The sequence below is a fragment of the Morone saxatilis genome, unplaced genomic scaffold (genome assembly GCF_004916995.1).
Source record: "Morone saxatilis isolate NCDOM2014 unplaced genomic scaffold, NCSU_SB_2.0 Contig15, whole genome shotgun sequence".
Lineage (NCBI taxonomy): Eukaryota > Metazoa > Chordata > Actinopteri > Moronidae > Morone > Morone saxatilis.
Genome location: NW_023339707.1, coordinates 18,335,681 through 18,352,847, shown reverse-complemented (window position 1 = coordinate 18,352,847; position 17,167 = coordinate 18,335,681). Strand labels below are relative to the sequence as shown.

Here is a 17,167-nt window from a genome sequence, read left to right as displayed (position 1 = left end):
GTTAACTGGTGACTATTGAAGGTTGTTCTCTACTCTTTCATATCGCAGTTGTCAGTTTGCACTTACTGTATCTCCCATAAAATGTATTCTGTCTCTCTATTATACTATTTTTTCATTTTTATGCAGTGAATCATTCTTTCAGTCATTTTTCTGCCTTCTTGTTTCATTGAAACGTCTCCCTGCTTGTTGCCGTGAGCAGTGTGAGGGGGCTAATTGCATTTCCAGCAACCTTGTTAATGACAACGTTGTAATGGCTTTCAGCTATTATTGAATTGACTTTCAACATTGCCATTTTAGTTTACACAACTGCCATTTGCTTAAAAGCTTTGCCTCTGTACTTCTGGACAAGCTGGCATGGTTTAATATGTGCATGTGATAACAGGTTTAATGCTGTGAATATAATGAGTTTCCAGAAGACTCCATGGGGGCAAATTTTGTGTGTTTTGGCATTGTTGTAGTGTATATTATTTTATGAAGTGTGCAGGTGTCACTGTTGTTTGTCAATAGAAATTGTACTTACGGGGATGAAAACCTAAAAGTACCAAAGGTCTGTTAGAAGAGGTTTGTGTTTACTGCTTTACAGCTTATGTTAAATTGACTTTATTTATGAAGTAATGCAGTGACTTTTCCTGGATACAACTTTATTTATGAACTGCAACAAATATTGTTTATCCTTTGTAAGTCATAGTTGATGCAATTTATAATTCTAAAGTGTTCATTTGTTTGCATCCTATTGAAATAAATGTTTAAATATAAGGTGGATATTACAATGTTCTATGTTTCTGTGCCCACCATTATTAACCTTACTTGCTTTACACTCTGTCTTACTAATACACATGCATGAGTGTTTCTTGGTACACGGACATACACACAAGTGCAGACTCAAAACAACTTGTATTATCAAATGTATGACTAAAGTTCAATGCAGTAAACCATAAAAAGAAAGCAGGGAGCAAACTGTTAATGACTACTTTTATCACTCTGACTCTTTCAAGACAATCTTTGATCGTTCTAAAAGACGCAGTTCATGTTCTTAACCCTCTCCTACACTGTTCCTCATTCTCTGTTTCCTTCAGTAATTGATAAAAGAAGACAGTTCATACTGATGATACTTGCACAGTATATATATATATATATATATATATCTTCATTTACAATTTTTCTTAGATTAAGAAAAGATGTGTTATCCTTTCATATGGTTGCTCTTTAGAATGTGCATATAAAAGATAAACCTAAAAAACCTTGAAGGCTATCAGTGTATTATTTTCTTTTTAATGGATATGAGCATTTGATGTATTTGTTTATTATTATACACATTGGGTATTGATACACACCTATGTGTATGTGCATTTTTGTATGCGATAGTATTTTAATGGGTGTGTCTGCGTGGGTGTTTTTGTGTGGGTGAACTATTCTTTTTGAAACTCTTTTGAGTTTGTGTGTGTGTGTGTGTGTGTGTGTGTGTGTGTGATTGGCAGTTGTGCCTTTTGGGTGTGACAGTGTGACAGAGTGTACTGATCCCTCAGCTGGCCCTGCATCACCACATTTCCCCCACTTCACTCCCTGCATCTTCAACTCTGTATTTATCTTACTTTTCATTCCACTGAGCAAATATGTCTTGGTTGTCTTAACTTCCTGTCTTTTTGTTGTCCTCAAAGTGTTTTATCGCTATTAGCCATCTCGGTCTAATCCTTCTCCTTCATTCCTTGTCACCATGGGAGTGCTACAGTTCTCCCTGCAGAGGCCAGCAGAGAGAGCAGATAGTCCGCGTAGAACAGCTGTGGTGGGATAGGTTTACCCTCTTTAACCTTGTACATTGGTTTTGTACCTGAGTGAAGATAGAGAGAATAATAAAGACAAATATTTGATTGTCGGAGCCAAAAAACACTAGGAGGTCCATCAGTTTTCTAAGATCACCAATATTGCATCTGAGCTTCAGCAGGACTCATTCACTTGATCTGTTGTCTGTTGAGCTGTTGTCTGCTCTTGTCTGGCTCTTTCTTTCCAACTGACTAACCATTCTTTCCACACGCTGAGCGATTTAAGGCTTCACTGATAAGATGATGGGCCTCAGGTGTGTCCAGTTCTAAAGCTGGATTTATTATTTTCCATCAGGGTGTTACAGAGGCTCCTGGAGGTACTGTCTGATCTGACATTTCCCCTTAGAAAAAATTACAATCATGCTATAGAGTAACCACATCTTGAAGAAAGGTTCAGTAATTGCCTGTTTTAGTAATGTTAAACAAATGTATGTTTTGTGATCTACCAAAGCTGTTTTCAGTGTGAACTGTAAACATGATTATTTCAGAAGTTACCCTGATGGTTTATTTGGTCCCATCTCATTCCTTCCAATAGATCCAATACCCATATTTACCTAAATAATACAGCTTCCAAATCTAGACTTGAGCTACAACCTGAAAATAAGATAACAACTGCATTCATGAAATGAAAAACAATTCATCTGATATGTATGAAAGTGGGGTAATGCAAAGTGATGTGATCAGCTAGACCTATTACTCTGTTTTGGAGCTTCAAAATGAAAGAGTGGAATTTTTTCCCTCACAAATCAGCTGACAATAGCCAAGTTTAATGTTGGTAATGTTTAATGTTATTCTCATCAAGTTACTCAGGGAATTAATGGTGACCTTTGTTATTTCAACTGGTGAAAGTGACGGTCAGTGCAGGCTAAAAATATAAAGCAACCACACGCAACTACACTGAACTTTGCTAATGAGAAAGAGACAGGAGAGATTCCATTTCTTTACCAGATTAGATAGTGTTGGGGGTTTGCAAATATTTACAAATAATACTCAACGGGGGCACCCAAATAATTGGTGACACATTCTGACTTTTACCTGTAAAGCCAGCTAAATGCTTGTACAATAGATCCCAGCTGTCATAAGGACAGTAGCTTTGCAACAATAGCAGAGGACAGTAAAGAAAGCCATTTCAAGTTCAGACCTTCTCATGGAGAGAATGCAAGCAGTGTGTGAATTATATCATGGCTTTTGGGGAAGCTCACTGTTTTACCCTGGGTGGTGGGTACTGAAATGAAGTGACTGACTAGGAAAGTTTATTTGTTTCTGATATTTTCTGACCTAAAGTGAGTGAAGTTAATGATATTGTAGCGCCAGACTTCAATGGTGATTACAAGCTCCTCCTGGTTCCCCTATAGTTTACACCCTGAATGTAAGCACACATTTCTTTAGGTATAAATAAATGCACAACATTGCTGAACAATAAATCCATTCCTAGAACAGAAGCTACTGCGATGGGACCACTGGAACACCTTGACAGAGAAGACTAAATGTGGATTTAACACTGTACTCTGGAGTGCATAGTTTCTTCTGTCAGCCACCTCATCCTCCTCAATCCTGGGGAGCTGTCCTCGGTTCTGAATTAGACATTCAGGTAGCAGCCTCTGTCGCTGTTTCGCTGGCCCTGAGGCTATTGTGTGGCTGTTTTTTCATGTTCTGCTACATTGCATCCACAAGTGGTTTATAGAACCTCTGTGAAAATGCTGGCTAAAAGTATTAACTGTGCTTTGTATGTGTCATGTTGTGATAGACAACGGATTGTGGAAATTTCACATCAACAATCCACTGGTACCCACAAGCTGAGGAATTTTTTTGTCATAGGTCACCCCATCATGGGTGATGTGGAGCTTTATGCGCTATCCAACACAGCACTCATGAAAAGCAATTCATCCAGTGTGCATGATCGACCCACCATATGTTTGTAACAATACAGTTAGTTTTTCAATTTTAAAAATAAAATACAAGCATTCACAAGTAACAAGTCGGATTTGATTTTGCCACTTAATGTCATGTGAATTGCACCCAGTGGTTTGTGAATTACATGTAGCCCCGGTAGACATGACTGTCACGCACATGTAGGTGTAAGATTGACAAAAACAAATAAATAAATATATGAATAACTCGTTGCTTTTACAGTGGAAAGACCTTGAGTGTAAGGACAAGCTGCTTTGCACATAGTGTACGGGTTTCTGTATGCAGTTAGTATTTTATGCAAAGGGCAAAGCTGAATTCCGACAGAGGGAGAGAGATTGGGTAAGGCAGAGGAGCACAATGCTGCTGGCACTTAATCTGTGAATGAAAACGGCAGGTGACTAGATGAACCATCTGTCTATTACCTTCTATCATGGCCGTACTTAAACCAATCAGATCATCGAATCATATAATGTAGTCAGACCAGTCTGGAAAAGAACAAAAACATCTTTTCCATCGATAAAAGCTTTTAGTGCCTTTATTTGCGTTATATGTAATACTCTCCACTTCTGATATAACTGATGCTAGCAGCATCTACGCTAACTATTCATAGTTTTCAGTCATGTGACCAGCACGGGGCCCTGGAGGGAAAAACAACGTTTCGATATGCCGACTTACACTGGAAACTCTATTGAACCGCAAAAGAGATGTGAATTATCTATTTATTTCTAGCCAAGACAATTTATATTACCTCTCAAAAGAAGGAAAACAAAGATACGTGAACAAACTGCAAGTATTGGGTACTTTGCGATCCATATACACCACCTGCCGCAGTATTTCAGTCACTTTGCCAGAGCTCAACCCAGATGTTTACATCACTCTTGTAGAGAATCCCTCCCCCGCCAGAGTGAAAGCACACAAAAATTCAGACTAGGAATGTTCCGAGATCAGTGTCGGCACCAATCAAGGCATTTTTTTAACTCTACTCTGACCTCTGTGTTTGTGAGAGAGCAGGAGCAGCACTGCCCGCTGTGAATCTCCGCAGACACAGTAGTAGAGATCCAACACAACTACACTCAACACACCACTGCAATGCAACAAAAACCCTGTGAACAAAAAGCCAATAAGAGTAATTAATTAATGTAATACACACAAAAGATGTAGAGGCGACAGAAATAAACTCTCAGCATAATACAGACAGTTCATTCAGGTAATTCGGGTGCTTCAGCGCAGCCTAACATTGGAGAGAAAAACTCCCTCCAAACAGCAACAGAGCAGAAAGATTACAGAGGTTTTATTCTGTTTAGTGCATCCAATCACACAACTATCTGAAATGTATAAACTTGGCCTGTGTCAAAAATCACTACTGCATCCAAAATGATGTTCATATTGCCTGTTATTCTGGCAGTCACACTAAAAGCATTGACCTTTATACCTCACTAATGCAGTTTTTGTAGCTTTTTGTAATGTTGTCAACAAGAATAGGAAAGTATATATGTTTAACATTATCATTATGTTTGATTCTAAAATGTTCCATACAAAAGATAAGCTCATAATGTCCTACACTTAAACACTGTGTGCTCTTACTGAATGAATAGGTTGAAGATGCACAGTCTAGCCTGAGGCCTGTGTCATTTTTTGTCTCATAATCTAGTATAGGCTCCTAGTTTTTATTATTAAGGTTTTTATAGAAAGTGCACCATGGGTGAAGATAAGAACATTTGTTATGAATATGTGTGTGTGTGTGTGTGTGTGTGTGTTTGTTTATATATATGAAAAAGTAAGCAATAAACAATTATTAAAATATGCAAGGATTCACCCAAAAAAAATTCTGAAAGCTATTTTGTGGTACATATGCTGAGGAGAGAAATGATTGCATTGGATATTATTTTGCGGTGTAGATCACTGCAACAACAGCGACGAAAATGTAGATTACAGGATATTGAAATAATTTGCTACAGCTGTTAAACCTTCAGATAGTTCAGTTGTCTTGGTTTCAGACTGACTCAATGCCTCTGTGTCCTCTTTCACCCTTTTATATGTCAACTGTAAAATCTGTTATTAGCATCTATTGCTGTATCGTGTCCGGTTTTACCTTTTATCTAAATAAAATGATGTCCCAGTATTCCTGATTAAAACAAAATGTTTAAAAGACCTTGAATAACAAGTAAATGAAAACATTTTGTTTCTGCGGTCTTTGTTCTCATACAGAAGGTCTCTGTCAGTTTCTGTGTGTGTGTTATTCTTTCTACGTGTTTGTGTTGATTATGAAACACATGTCAATATTTTATTCCCTTCAAGATATTAAGCAGTGTTTTAAGAGAGTGTCATCTGCAGAATCTGTTATTAAGTAGAGTGGACTCTCGTCATCACTGTTTTTCACACAAACAATACCTTTGATGGAAGACAGGCTGTTAGATTTATGAAAGCCGCGGACAGGATGAGGGTTTAGGCTGTCGATTCAAGAGTATTAGCATGAGGATTTCGTACCTACATTATGTATAATGGGCACTCTTACCTATTGTGTCTTTTTGAATACTGTAATCAGACTAGCCAAAGCTGAGCTGCACATCATGGCTGATTCACTAAGATAAAGAGGATCTAACAACACAAATCATGGAACATAATACGTTACTATTTTGTAGTAACATAATCAGACATTAAGTTAGTGGCACTGACAAAATACTAGCAGACAAGTGACGAGGCCACAGTGACTACTTGGATAAAGCGTTTCCTTTTATTCTTTTAACTTCCCCCTTCTTCCCTCTGTCTACTCTTTTCAGTTTCTCACACAAGTGTATTATATGCAAAACGTGTATCCATTATTTTTGCTCTCAAGAATCCAGCACTTATGCCAGATACTCTGCAAGCTACCTGTCAAGACTGTACATCTTGCAGAGTGGAAACAATGGGAAGAGGCGATGAAGAAAAAGAAAATAGTTGCCAAATAAAGATAGGTCAAGGGTAGGATAAGGAGAGAAAGAAAATAAAAATGAGAGACAGGGAAGTTAAAAAAAAAAAGAGAGAAATCTCTCATGGACAGCTGTGGGGGAGGTTAAAAAGGGAGAGTAGATGGGGAGGAGGACTAAGGGTGCCACTACTTCTCATCCACTGTCTGATCTGTGGGTGGCAGTGATAACTGATGGAGAACCACTCTAACTGAAGGTCATATCCGAAGCCCTGCCATTTTAGGCTGCCACTGTCGCAGGGGAAAGGATAAATAAAGCTCAAATTGTCGTGTTTATTCACCCCACTTTTTCGGTGGCTTTGTCAGTGGAGGAGGAAGGGACAAAAAGATGAGGCACAAAATGGAAAATAGGTGCCAATAAATGCGGATAGATGATTCAGAGTTGTCTTAGTAGAATTTATCTTATCGTACTTATTTTTTTTTACAAAAGACATTCACACACTGACACCCTCAGATTAATATTCCATTTTAATAACAAAGACTTGATCCTCCTTGTTAGTCAGTCTCCCATCGTTTAATACAACACAATTGATGCTTCAAATCACAGATTCTTTAAATGCATTCCTGTTATTTGAAGATTTATCTTTCCTCCAGACATTGCTACAATAGGGGTAGTGAGTGATGGAAATGAAAGGATGGCTCTTTTTCAAATCCAGCTAAGTAGGATTTTGGTTATCAGTGTGATTATTTTTACAAGAGAGAACAGACAGCGGTAGCAATTACATAACCATTTGTCATCAAATCATGTACAGCCCAAATAGGGTGAAACTAATTCCTGGAGGAAAATAAACTACAGCAGAAAGCATGTTTCTGAGTTTGGTTTGCCCAGATTGTCACAAGGCTTAAGGACAGCAGTCTGTCACTGCTCCAGTGTCCCTGCAGTCTGGCTGGGACACAGAGCTATTCGTCTGGCGCTGGAACCAGAGCTGGAGCCGGAGGTTCAGACGAGGTTGTTATCCCCCAGGCAGGGCAGAATTCTCATGGCCAGACGACCTCACTGCCCAGACTCTAATATCTGATCAAGAACCATCTGCTAAGGCTGCCAGAGCCCACACTCTCCCCATATCCCTGACCTCTCCAAGGAGAGCCCAATGGGAGATCAAGCTATTAACAGGCTATTAGAATGATTCTGATAACCATTTGAAAAGAAATGCAGCACAATACAACTATATTATCATCCCAGGGATGCCACTTTTGTTGCTATATTAATTTAGGAAAAGGCATGGTCCTGCCCCCTCCCTCTGCAGTGTTTCACCCTTTCTCACTTAGCCTCAATGTGAGCACATGATTAGCCACTTTCACATTTTTTATCACCATGTCTCCACAAAAAATAGTTGACAGTATTGGATATTATTTAAATATAAATATTAGATTTCTGTTCACCTAGTATTTGTATCCATTTTGATCCTGTTGATTTATATATAGATGGCAACACTTGCACACAATAATCAAGAATAATTTTCTTTTCAGCAAAAAAAATCATTATGATCTAGCAAAGTGTTTATGTCACAGTGACAAGATGTTTTTATGAGCGGACATGTGTGAGAATAAGCATGTATGCATCACAGAAAGTATGTAGGTGTCAAAAGTGCAGTTCACATGAAGTTTTAATGGCCTTTATGCAAACAGTTTCTGTTCCTACTGTGTATCGTGCAGCACCATTCGCCAGGCCCTGATAACAGTTGGTTAATGGGTAATGTGCCACATAAGAGTGATGCTGCACTTTCTGTTTTCATTTTGTTGCTGTAGTGCAGTAATTAATCCAGCTGAACCCTTTGTACTCACAAAATAAATGCTTTCCATTTTCATTAATAGACAACTCATTAGTACATAATGAGCAAGAAGGCAGCACTCCCCGCGCTCCCTGTGCAGTATGTAGCAGATGAGCATGCGCTACACTCAGCTAATTAAAACCTAGGATTGTGTTCTGTCTTCTTGTTTTCTTGCACAAACACGTGCATTTAAAACATCAGTTTAATGAATCATATGTAAGTGTTTTACATGCCAGTGGAAAAAAACAACACCGATACTCAAAGGCATGTACAGTATATTTAGGTGTGTCTGTATGCCCCGTAACAACTTCCTGTTGTTCAGGTGCAGATTCAGGTTGCTTTATGACAAAATGCTTTAACAACAAATAACTCAGACAATAGACAAACATGATACAACATGACAAATTATAAATGATAAAGATAGAAGTGTCCCAGGCTCTAAAAATCAGGACTAAAAACACAAAAATAAATGACCACTAGAATTGCAAGCTGAAAACTGTTCAGCACAACATAGTGCAGTTCCCTTTAGTTTATGTGTTTGAATATAAATTTAAACTCAAGTTTTTGTCATCTGGTTTCTAAAAAAATACCACCAATTTAAAGGCTTAAGTCATTCTTCCATCAATGGTTAGATACACACAAAGGTTTAAATGTAATGATTAATGGCAGTGATTAACTGTATCTATATAATTTTCATCTGGACTATTTCTTGTTTGCTCCAATCATCTGCTGTCACTGGTAGAATAAGAATATTTTGTTTGTGGTGTCTAAGCAGTAAACATACATACATTCTGTCTATATCATCTATGATTTCATACGATTTATTTGGGTCATTTGAGATGTACCATCACTTAGTCCTCTTAGAATCATTAACAACCAGGTCAATGGTCACAACTGACTGGTGTCACCATCCATCACATAGACGTTCCTTAAGGTCATAACTTTAACTGATTGGCTGGTGCTGTCCACTAGTGGCTGTGATTGAGAATCTAACAGCTACAGTGACGGAATTAATCCTAATTACATTATAGAAATGATATATCAATAGTGGTTAACCATCTGAAGACAACCACATTTTTATCCCCCTGCAGTATGCACACTTTACGGCACACTCTATTCTGTACACATGTGGCTACGTATATGAATATACTTACCTTGTCATACTCACACAATGACACTATATTCACTTATATGCACTTTTCTAGCACCTTCTAGTGATAATCTGGTTTTCATTTGTCTTGATGAAGCCATGATTAGCTGTAAGGATTCCTCACTTCATGATGGGGATAAAATCGAACCCAATTTCTGGCTGTAATTAAAACTATTCCCAGAGCGGACTGCTGGAAGGCCACAACTTTAAGAGGTCAATAGAAGACAGGTTTCCAATAGCAGTCTAATTCAATCAGTCTAGGTTGTATAGTGTATGTTAAGGATCAGGGGGTGATTCGTTAACACCCGCATACATGGAGCATACATTTGCAGTAGAGCCAGCATGTATCTACAGTCTCACCTGTGGGACTGGCTACACATCTGTAATGGACCATCGGCATTACAGTATGTCAGTGACTGCTGTGGGTTTAATTTGAACTAACAATGTCTCTAAAATTGTGGTCTTTACTGCATTTAATGCTAATTATATAACTGTTTTGTTCTGCGTTCACATTATCTTTTGTATGCTGAGTTTAATGAACCAAAAGCATCCGAGGACCTCTGTTTCCCTCAATTCCCAAACAGAGAATTTCAGAGATCTTAGAGTTTAAACACTATGTATATATGCCCCCCTTAGAAACTAGCTGCTCTACAACATTTGTGTGTCAAAATTATCCAGCTTTCCTTACATCAAGGGTCACACTGGAGTAGTGTACACAATATCTGTGGGTTGAAAATGTGAATTACAAAAGACAAAGAGTTAAAGAGGGCAGAATCCCCCCCAAAATTGCACTCTTTGGCTGAAATATGCTATTTTTGAATTTCGAAACTGCTCTAATCACCAATAATGATAGTTCTCACTGTCGTCATTAACTAAAGTTAAATCCATCACACAGTGTTTATGGCTTCAATCTAGTCTTGTGCAGGTGTGCCAATTCTTCATTTAGACATGCAGTAAGGGTAGAAAGTACAAGCTCATTGGTCACAAAAGAGAGAAAGCATTCTCAATCAAATTGAAGCTTGCCTTGCATATAATGTCCTCCATTGTGATGCTCACATGTGACAGATGGCACAAAATATGCCAAACTGTGCAAAAAAGTGCTGACAACAAATGCTGACAATCATCTATGGTACAAAGTGTTTGTCAACTTTTACAACACAGCACTTCTTGCAACTTTTTGGTTATTTGTCATGTGAGAGCATTAGAGTGTAAAAATGCAACTTCTACCTGATCGTTTTTCTTTTTTCTCTAAGAACGGCATCGGTCTCCTCAAAATAATTGCAGACAAAGCAAGACTCTGCAGCTCTACTGCTGTAGAGTGATATTAGATGATGATGTAAAATCTACAATGGTTCCTTCAACTAGCTGGTGGTCACCACTGTTGTTCACATGTTTCAAATATAAACCTCATCCCACTGAGGCAGGGAAAAGTGTCAAGCACAAAAAAGATGGTAGGCGCTTTGTTGGTTGTTCAAATTTTCTAGCAACTCAGCTTGTCCATACCAACCACAAGGGCCACACCAGTAGAGGAGCTAATTTTACTGGTGTCTGACCCCTTAATTATATTACATATCTTCACTGGTCAACAAGTGTATTAAAAAACATAATCTAAAGCAACTGAAGTTGGGTTCCTTGTTAGCTACAACAATCAGTGTTTATTTTATAAGTTACCTGTCTGATTAGCCAACATAAACCCAACATAAGCTGGACTCCAATTGCGCCACAGGTAGTGCTGAACTATCTCTCAGTCAACATGTGGCAACATCCAACATCACAGGGTGGCAGAATTAGTAGTAACTGTCGGCTGTGTGCAAGCACCATTAAAAATTATTTTATTTATGATCCTCCAGAGGTTTGGTTTAAACCCATTTCTATGGATGTCAGCCACTGGCATTTAAAGCAAACCTTACTTAGAACATTCACTAATTCAAGCAGATAAACCTCCCTATCTGCTTCAGTGGGAATACAGTAAATGTAGGCTGTCATTTAGTCCAATTTCAAGCTGACAGTTTGTCATGTCATGATGTTTTACTTCTTCTCTGTTTATTGGCTTTCTATGTATTGGATCAAAAAAGTAGCCTTTGGGCAAATAGATGTAATTTTAATGGGTAATGAGTGTTATAAACGTCAACATGAATATCCTGAAACCAGGCCTGATTAGCTATTAGGATGAAAAATAAAATGTAGTTTGGTTTGCCTCTTGACTTGTTTTCCTTTCAAAATAAATATGTCGTATTACATTAAAGTCTAATGATAAGAGGGTACGTTTACCTGCTGTGAATTAGTAATGAATTGTCTTAGTGTCAGTCTTGCTCTCTTCTCTTCTACCTCTTTCTTTCATCCTCTGTGACAGTGAGAGGCAAACTTTCCAAAAGGTAAAGCAAAATAGTTTGAAGATGTTTATTTTGTAAATGTATCTTCAAAATGTAGCTTTTATTGTCCTCAGGCATGCTATTGGGCAGTCTTGGCTATAGTAGACTTGCATACATACGTTGCTGTGGGAAACCTGTATTGACATATGGCCTACTTTACATACTACTCAAACCCACAGGAGTACTGCTGTGGGTGCATGGGCACATCAAAACGCCACTCACATATTCACTGCAAATTAGTTTCCAAATCCATATAAGCCGCTGAGAGCTAGGAAGAAATGCAGTTATCAATGACGGAGGTTTTCTTTAACTCTCTAGTTATTTATGTGTGCTGACACCAATCAGCATGGTGTATCTGCTCCTACCCAGCAAGTTCTAGAGAGGGAGGAAGTGCTTTCTTTAGATTATTTATTATCACCAAGCTGGTGTGTGTTCATTATCTATCATTATCAAAACGCTGTTAATAGAGAGGATGTTACGACCTTTTCTTCAAATTTCTCCCCTACCCAATATATTATATCAGAGAGAAAGTGACACACGGTGCAGCACCCTGCTGTTTACTGCAGGTAACTGTGCGTAAGGGCAATTAATTAATCCATAATTTAAATTATGCCTTGTTATATTAAAATGAATTCACAGTAAACTTGTGTTGTCTCCAGGTTTTTGTTAAGCCTATCCAAGCTCTTTTCCAGAAAGCCTAATCTACTCAATTTTATGTACTGTGTATGCACTGTACTGTGTTTTACTCAAATTATGTTAAACTGAGACTCAACGGTAGAGTTTAAAATAACTAAAAAGGTTTCTACAGCAGCAGTTTTTGCTGATCTCTTAATGTGCTGCAAAAATCCTGCTGTAAGTGCATGTAAATCATGAGAGGTGCTAGAATAAATTAAATGCCTGTCTGATGCCCACCAGTTACCTGTCAGTATTGCTGTCTTAGTCACTCAGATTTGTAAAACTTGTGGTTTTGGCTTTCATTATAATTCCTGTAATCTTCAACTACATTTACAGATCCAGAGGGTTTTGCAATAGTGTCATATAATTTTGTTTATTCCACAACCATGTTGTAAATTTACAGATTGTAGTCTGACACAGACCGTCTACTTAGAGTAGTTCGCTTTTGACATAAAGTAGTCTTTCTTTCACATAACCAGCGACAAAAAGAGTAGGATGTGGCCCAGTGATTGTGACATGTTGGCTAATATTTTATCATCTATGCGGCTACCTCAAAGGCTTTAACAGTGGTGAGTTTGTAAGCCTTTGGGGTGAGAAGGAAATGGACCAAGGATTTTCTTTTAGTGATAAGGCTGACTGCGCTGGGCTGTGAGAGTGCTTCACTAACTAATTATTTGAAGCCTCCTCTCAGATTAGGGTAGACATGCAGAGCTTATGGACAGTCGCATAGCAGGCAATCAGACCATGTAATAACCAGAGGGCCAATATTTGCTCAAATCCACTGTAACACCTCACAAAACAAAAGTCTGTAAAGCCCTAATGCTCAGTCCAATCCCACGCCACAGTGCCTTGATAAACACCGACGCCACCCCCACAATGGGCGCCATCTTTACTCTGGCAATTAGGCAGAGCTTTGGATTATCACTTCCTCAGCCCAGTACACCACAAATCCACCCGGATTCAATTATTCCCCTCCCTTGTCTGTGGCCATTTGGGCTTTTTGGGCGCATGGCCAGTAGAGAAATGTTCTCCAGGATTTCAACTGCTGAAAGTACAAAGTTATAAAAAAAAAGTTATAAAAAAAAAAGAGTGCCCCTGCAAGTTTGACAAGTCTATTAAATAAAAATAAAACCTTGAGAGCTTACAAACACTGTCCTGGTAAATATTTTATGAGAACAATAAGCTAAATTTACTGTATTTTTCTCCTTCACAAACATGCCTCTTTTAGTTGGATTTTTTTTAAAATGCTCTGTGTTGTTTAAAAAACATGTTGCAGTACATCCTTCCCTCCAAGCAGCCTGTGTTTTGATCCACGCCTTGTGGGCCAGGAGTGTCTCTAGTGGGCTCTGAGTAAGAAACTAAAATGCTTACTGAAAGGATTTGATTTGCTCTGTCTTGCTGCACCTCAAAGGCATTATTTTTACTTATTAGAAAGCTCACTCAGGGTAAATTGTGTAAAAGATCAAGGGTTTCCAGGGGTCTGGAGACTCTCATCTTTCTACTTGAGGCCTCTCTTCCATGTGTTTGCTCAGATCTTTTTTTTCCCTCCACCTGGTCTCTCCTTGTGGAATGGAAAAAAAGCTGCTGTGTGTATTTGTGCACATATTACTCAGCACCCCCACTGTATGTGTCCCTATGTGTGTTTGCATATTAAGGCACAAGTAAGAGTGCATGAGTTTGTTGAAGTGGATGTTCTTCGCAGGTCTGAGATGAGAGACCCCCCCTTGGTTGTATACAACCCCCACCTATCTGTTTATCCTCTTGGGTGGCTGGTTTCCCTCCCAGCAAATCACTGCCGTGGCTGTCATCTCCTGCATTTTATGTGTGTGGTTTACAGCAGCCTGTCAGCTCCTAACACATTCCTCTGTGTGTCTCCTCTCTTTTATCTACAGATACCACAGTGTCATCACAAAAAGGTAAGACAGCACTCCATCAGTCACCTGTGGATCCCCATGAATTTTCAGAGGGATGGCATGTGGGTGTGTTGCTTTGTGTGTCTGAGCGTTCTAAATTTTTTGCTAATGAGATGAAAAACATTTCATGGTGTTGTTGATGTTGATTTGAAATTGAGTCATCTAGTGTTTCTGTTACAGAACAATCTGTTTGATTACAAAGTCAATCACTCACACCCACTGACACCTAGACTAAATTATCTTGCTATCCCGCAATGATAGACAGCCCACAGTCTGTGTTTATGCATGGATTTCTGTATGTCTCATGTTAAGACTAATCACAGTTCTGTTTAGACTCCTCCACACTTTCAAGTGTATGTTAATGTGAGATTGGGGGAGGTGATTGTTTTGCATAGTGGATCTTCGGGGAGAGACAGGAGATGTAGGAGGGGGAGATGCTTGTAGGGATGTACCTGTAGGCTTTTTTGATTTTGTAAGATGATGGGGCCACACAGTCAAACTGTCTAAACAGCTCCGGGGGTTTTGTTCTGAGTGGCAGCCTGCAGGTGTATGCACCGAGCAGTCCCAGCCCTCTATTCTTCATAGTGGAGATACAGTAATGGCAGAGGGTGTGTCACACTCTGTGATTGCAAAGCAGGAGCAGACAATCAGTCGGGAGAACCCCCTGCTGATTTTGTTGAAACTTTCTTTGATTCCCTGCTGCGTTTATAAGAACCTAGGTGTTGTTTTATACAAGCTCTTACCAGAGCAGAACAGAACGCAGGTGAAAATATTTTCATTGTCACCTGGATCTGATATAATGTGCACAACATGTATATTTGAAAAACCTAAACAGCAGGAGTGTGTCTTTGGGAATATGGTGACATTTTTCACCTTACAGAGCTTCAGATCTATTGAAGCTGCTTGTAGATGCAGCACAAGCAGCATTGATGGAGTACATCTGTGTGACAGGTTACACTTAGTGTGCCCTCACCCCCCACCACACACACACACACACACACACCCACACCGTTGTGAGCCCTGTGTGTGTGATGACTATGCAGTGTGCGATATTGTCAGATGGGCCTATAAAGGTAAGTGATGTGGGTTGCCCGAGCCTCACTCTCTGATGAATGTTGAGGGGGAGCAGAGGCTGGCATGGTGTACATCATCCCTCCGCAGCCACACTCGCATACATTTCTGAATGAGAGGGAGATAAGTCAGGCCACGTAATCCTGACAGAGAATAAATGCTCACTTTTGTTAGCCTCTGTGCGTCCATGTCTATGTCCGACTTCTGTGTGTTTTTATGTCTTTCTTTTCTTTCTTCATCGAATATGTCAAATTCAAATCCGTTTAGTCAGAAGCATCAACAAAAACATTCCCTGTCTCTCGGTCCCACACACTGAGAGCACCACGGAGAAAAATAGCCCACCTTATTCATTCATACACTGTGAGTTATAGATGGCTACGCAGCTACGACAGTGCCATTGGTACTGAAGAGCCATGGGGCCTTGAGGCAAAGATACTGTACATAAACCATGTGTTTACGTTTGCACATCTCTGAAAAGACTGGCATGCAAGTGTGTAAGTGTGCATATGTGCGTGTGTTGTTGCGTGTTGCCTGAGCCTGAAAGATGGAGAAAGCAGGACATTTGTGCACACTGGCAATGTCAACTCCCCACAGTCTCAATTATGATAATATTCAACATGAGAGATGTGGGTCTCACATCTGTTCAAAGAGTACAATGCTGCAGTACATGTGTTAGACTGAAGGGCAGCACGTAGTATTTAGGGCCAGGTAGTATTCAGGCTGTGGTTGAATAACCTTTACTGTTGTTCCTCACCAATATCATGATTAATACAGGACCTCATTATAATATGACCTTATTCTTTAGTTCTCTACTTGTATGGAACATCCCCACTATCTTCCCCCCCTACCATGACATCTTTTATCCAACACCTCTCCACCCCCAAACACTCCTCCTCCCTCTCCTCTGCCAAATGAAGTGTATTTATGGCACCTGTGCTGGAAAAACAGTCTCTAGGAGATGTCCCTCTAATTTCATTTTCAAAATGCCAGCAATAAATTTATCAAATGGGCTGAATCGAATCGGAGTCACACGCAGTGCCATCCGTCATGGGCTGTCCCTCAGGGGCCTGTGGGCGTACTTAAGCCAGCCAAAAACCTCTGCTGGCAGTAGAAAAATACTGAGTGTTAAGAGGGGAGGGGGGTCCTGGTAGGAGGGAAACCAGATGAATGTACTGGAGAAATTTGCTGAGAACAAAGATGTGTGTGCATATCTTTATGTGCTTAGATGCATATGTGCAAGCATGAATTAGCTGATGCACGAGTGTGGATGCAAATGCGTGCACAGAGGTCAATGCTAATTCTTCAACACATAGGAGCCTCACGTTGGAATCTCAGTAAAGCACTTTGTCTGTCAATGTGCCAGCGCAGTAATTGATTAATTGCAACACAGGTTAATTGATTGTTTTGCTCGTTTTTGCATTTGTAAATCCCTTTCAGTTCAAAAACCACTTTGAGCTTTATCCCCTCCCATGCCTCTGAAAACTCCAGGTTCACACGCTCTGTGCCCTCCCACTCCCC

General features: G+C 39.5%; 1 protein-coding gene across 1 annotated transcript in view; it reads left to right on the top strand.

Moving 5' to 3' along the window:
* Positions 1–17,167, top strand: part of LOC118324325 (cadherin-4-like) — a 222,494-nt gene that overhangs the window by 86,785 nt on the left and 118,542 nt on the right. The window contains exon 3 of the mRNA XM_035656608.1: positions 14,558–14,581. Within this exon, the coding sequence (XP_035512501.1) occupies positions 14,558–14,581 (24 nt within the window). The remainder of the gene's footprint in view (positions 1–14,557; positions 14,582–17,167) is intronic.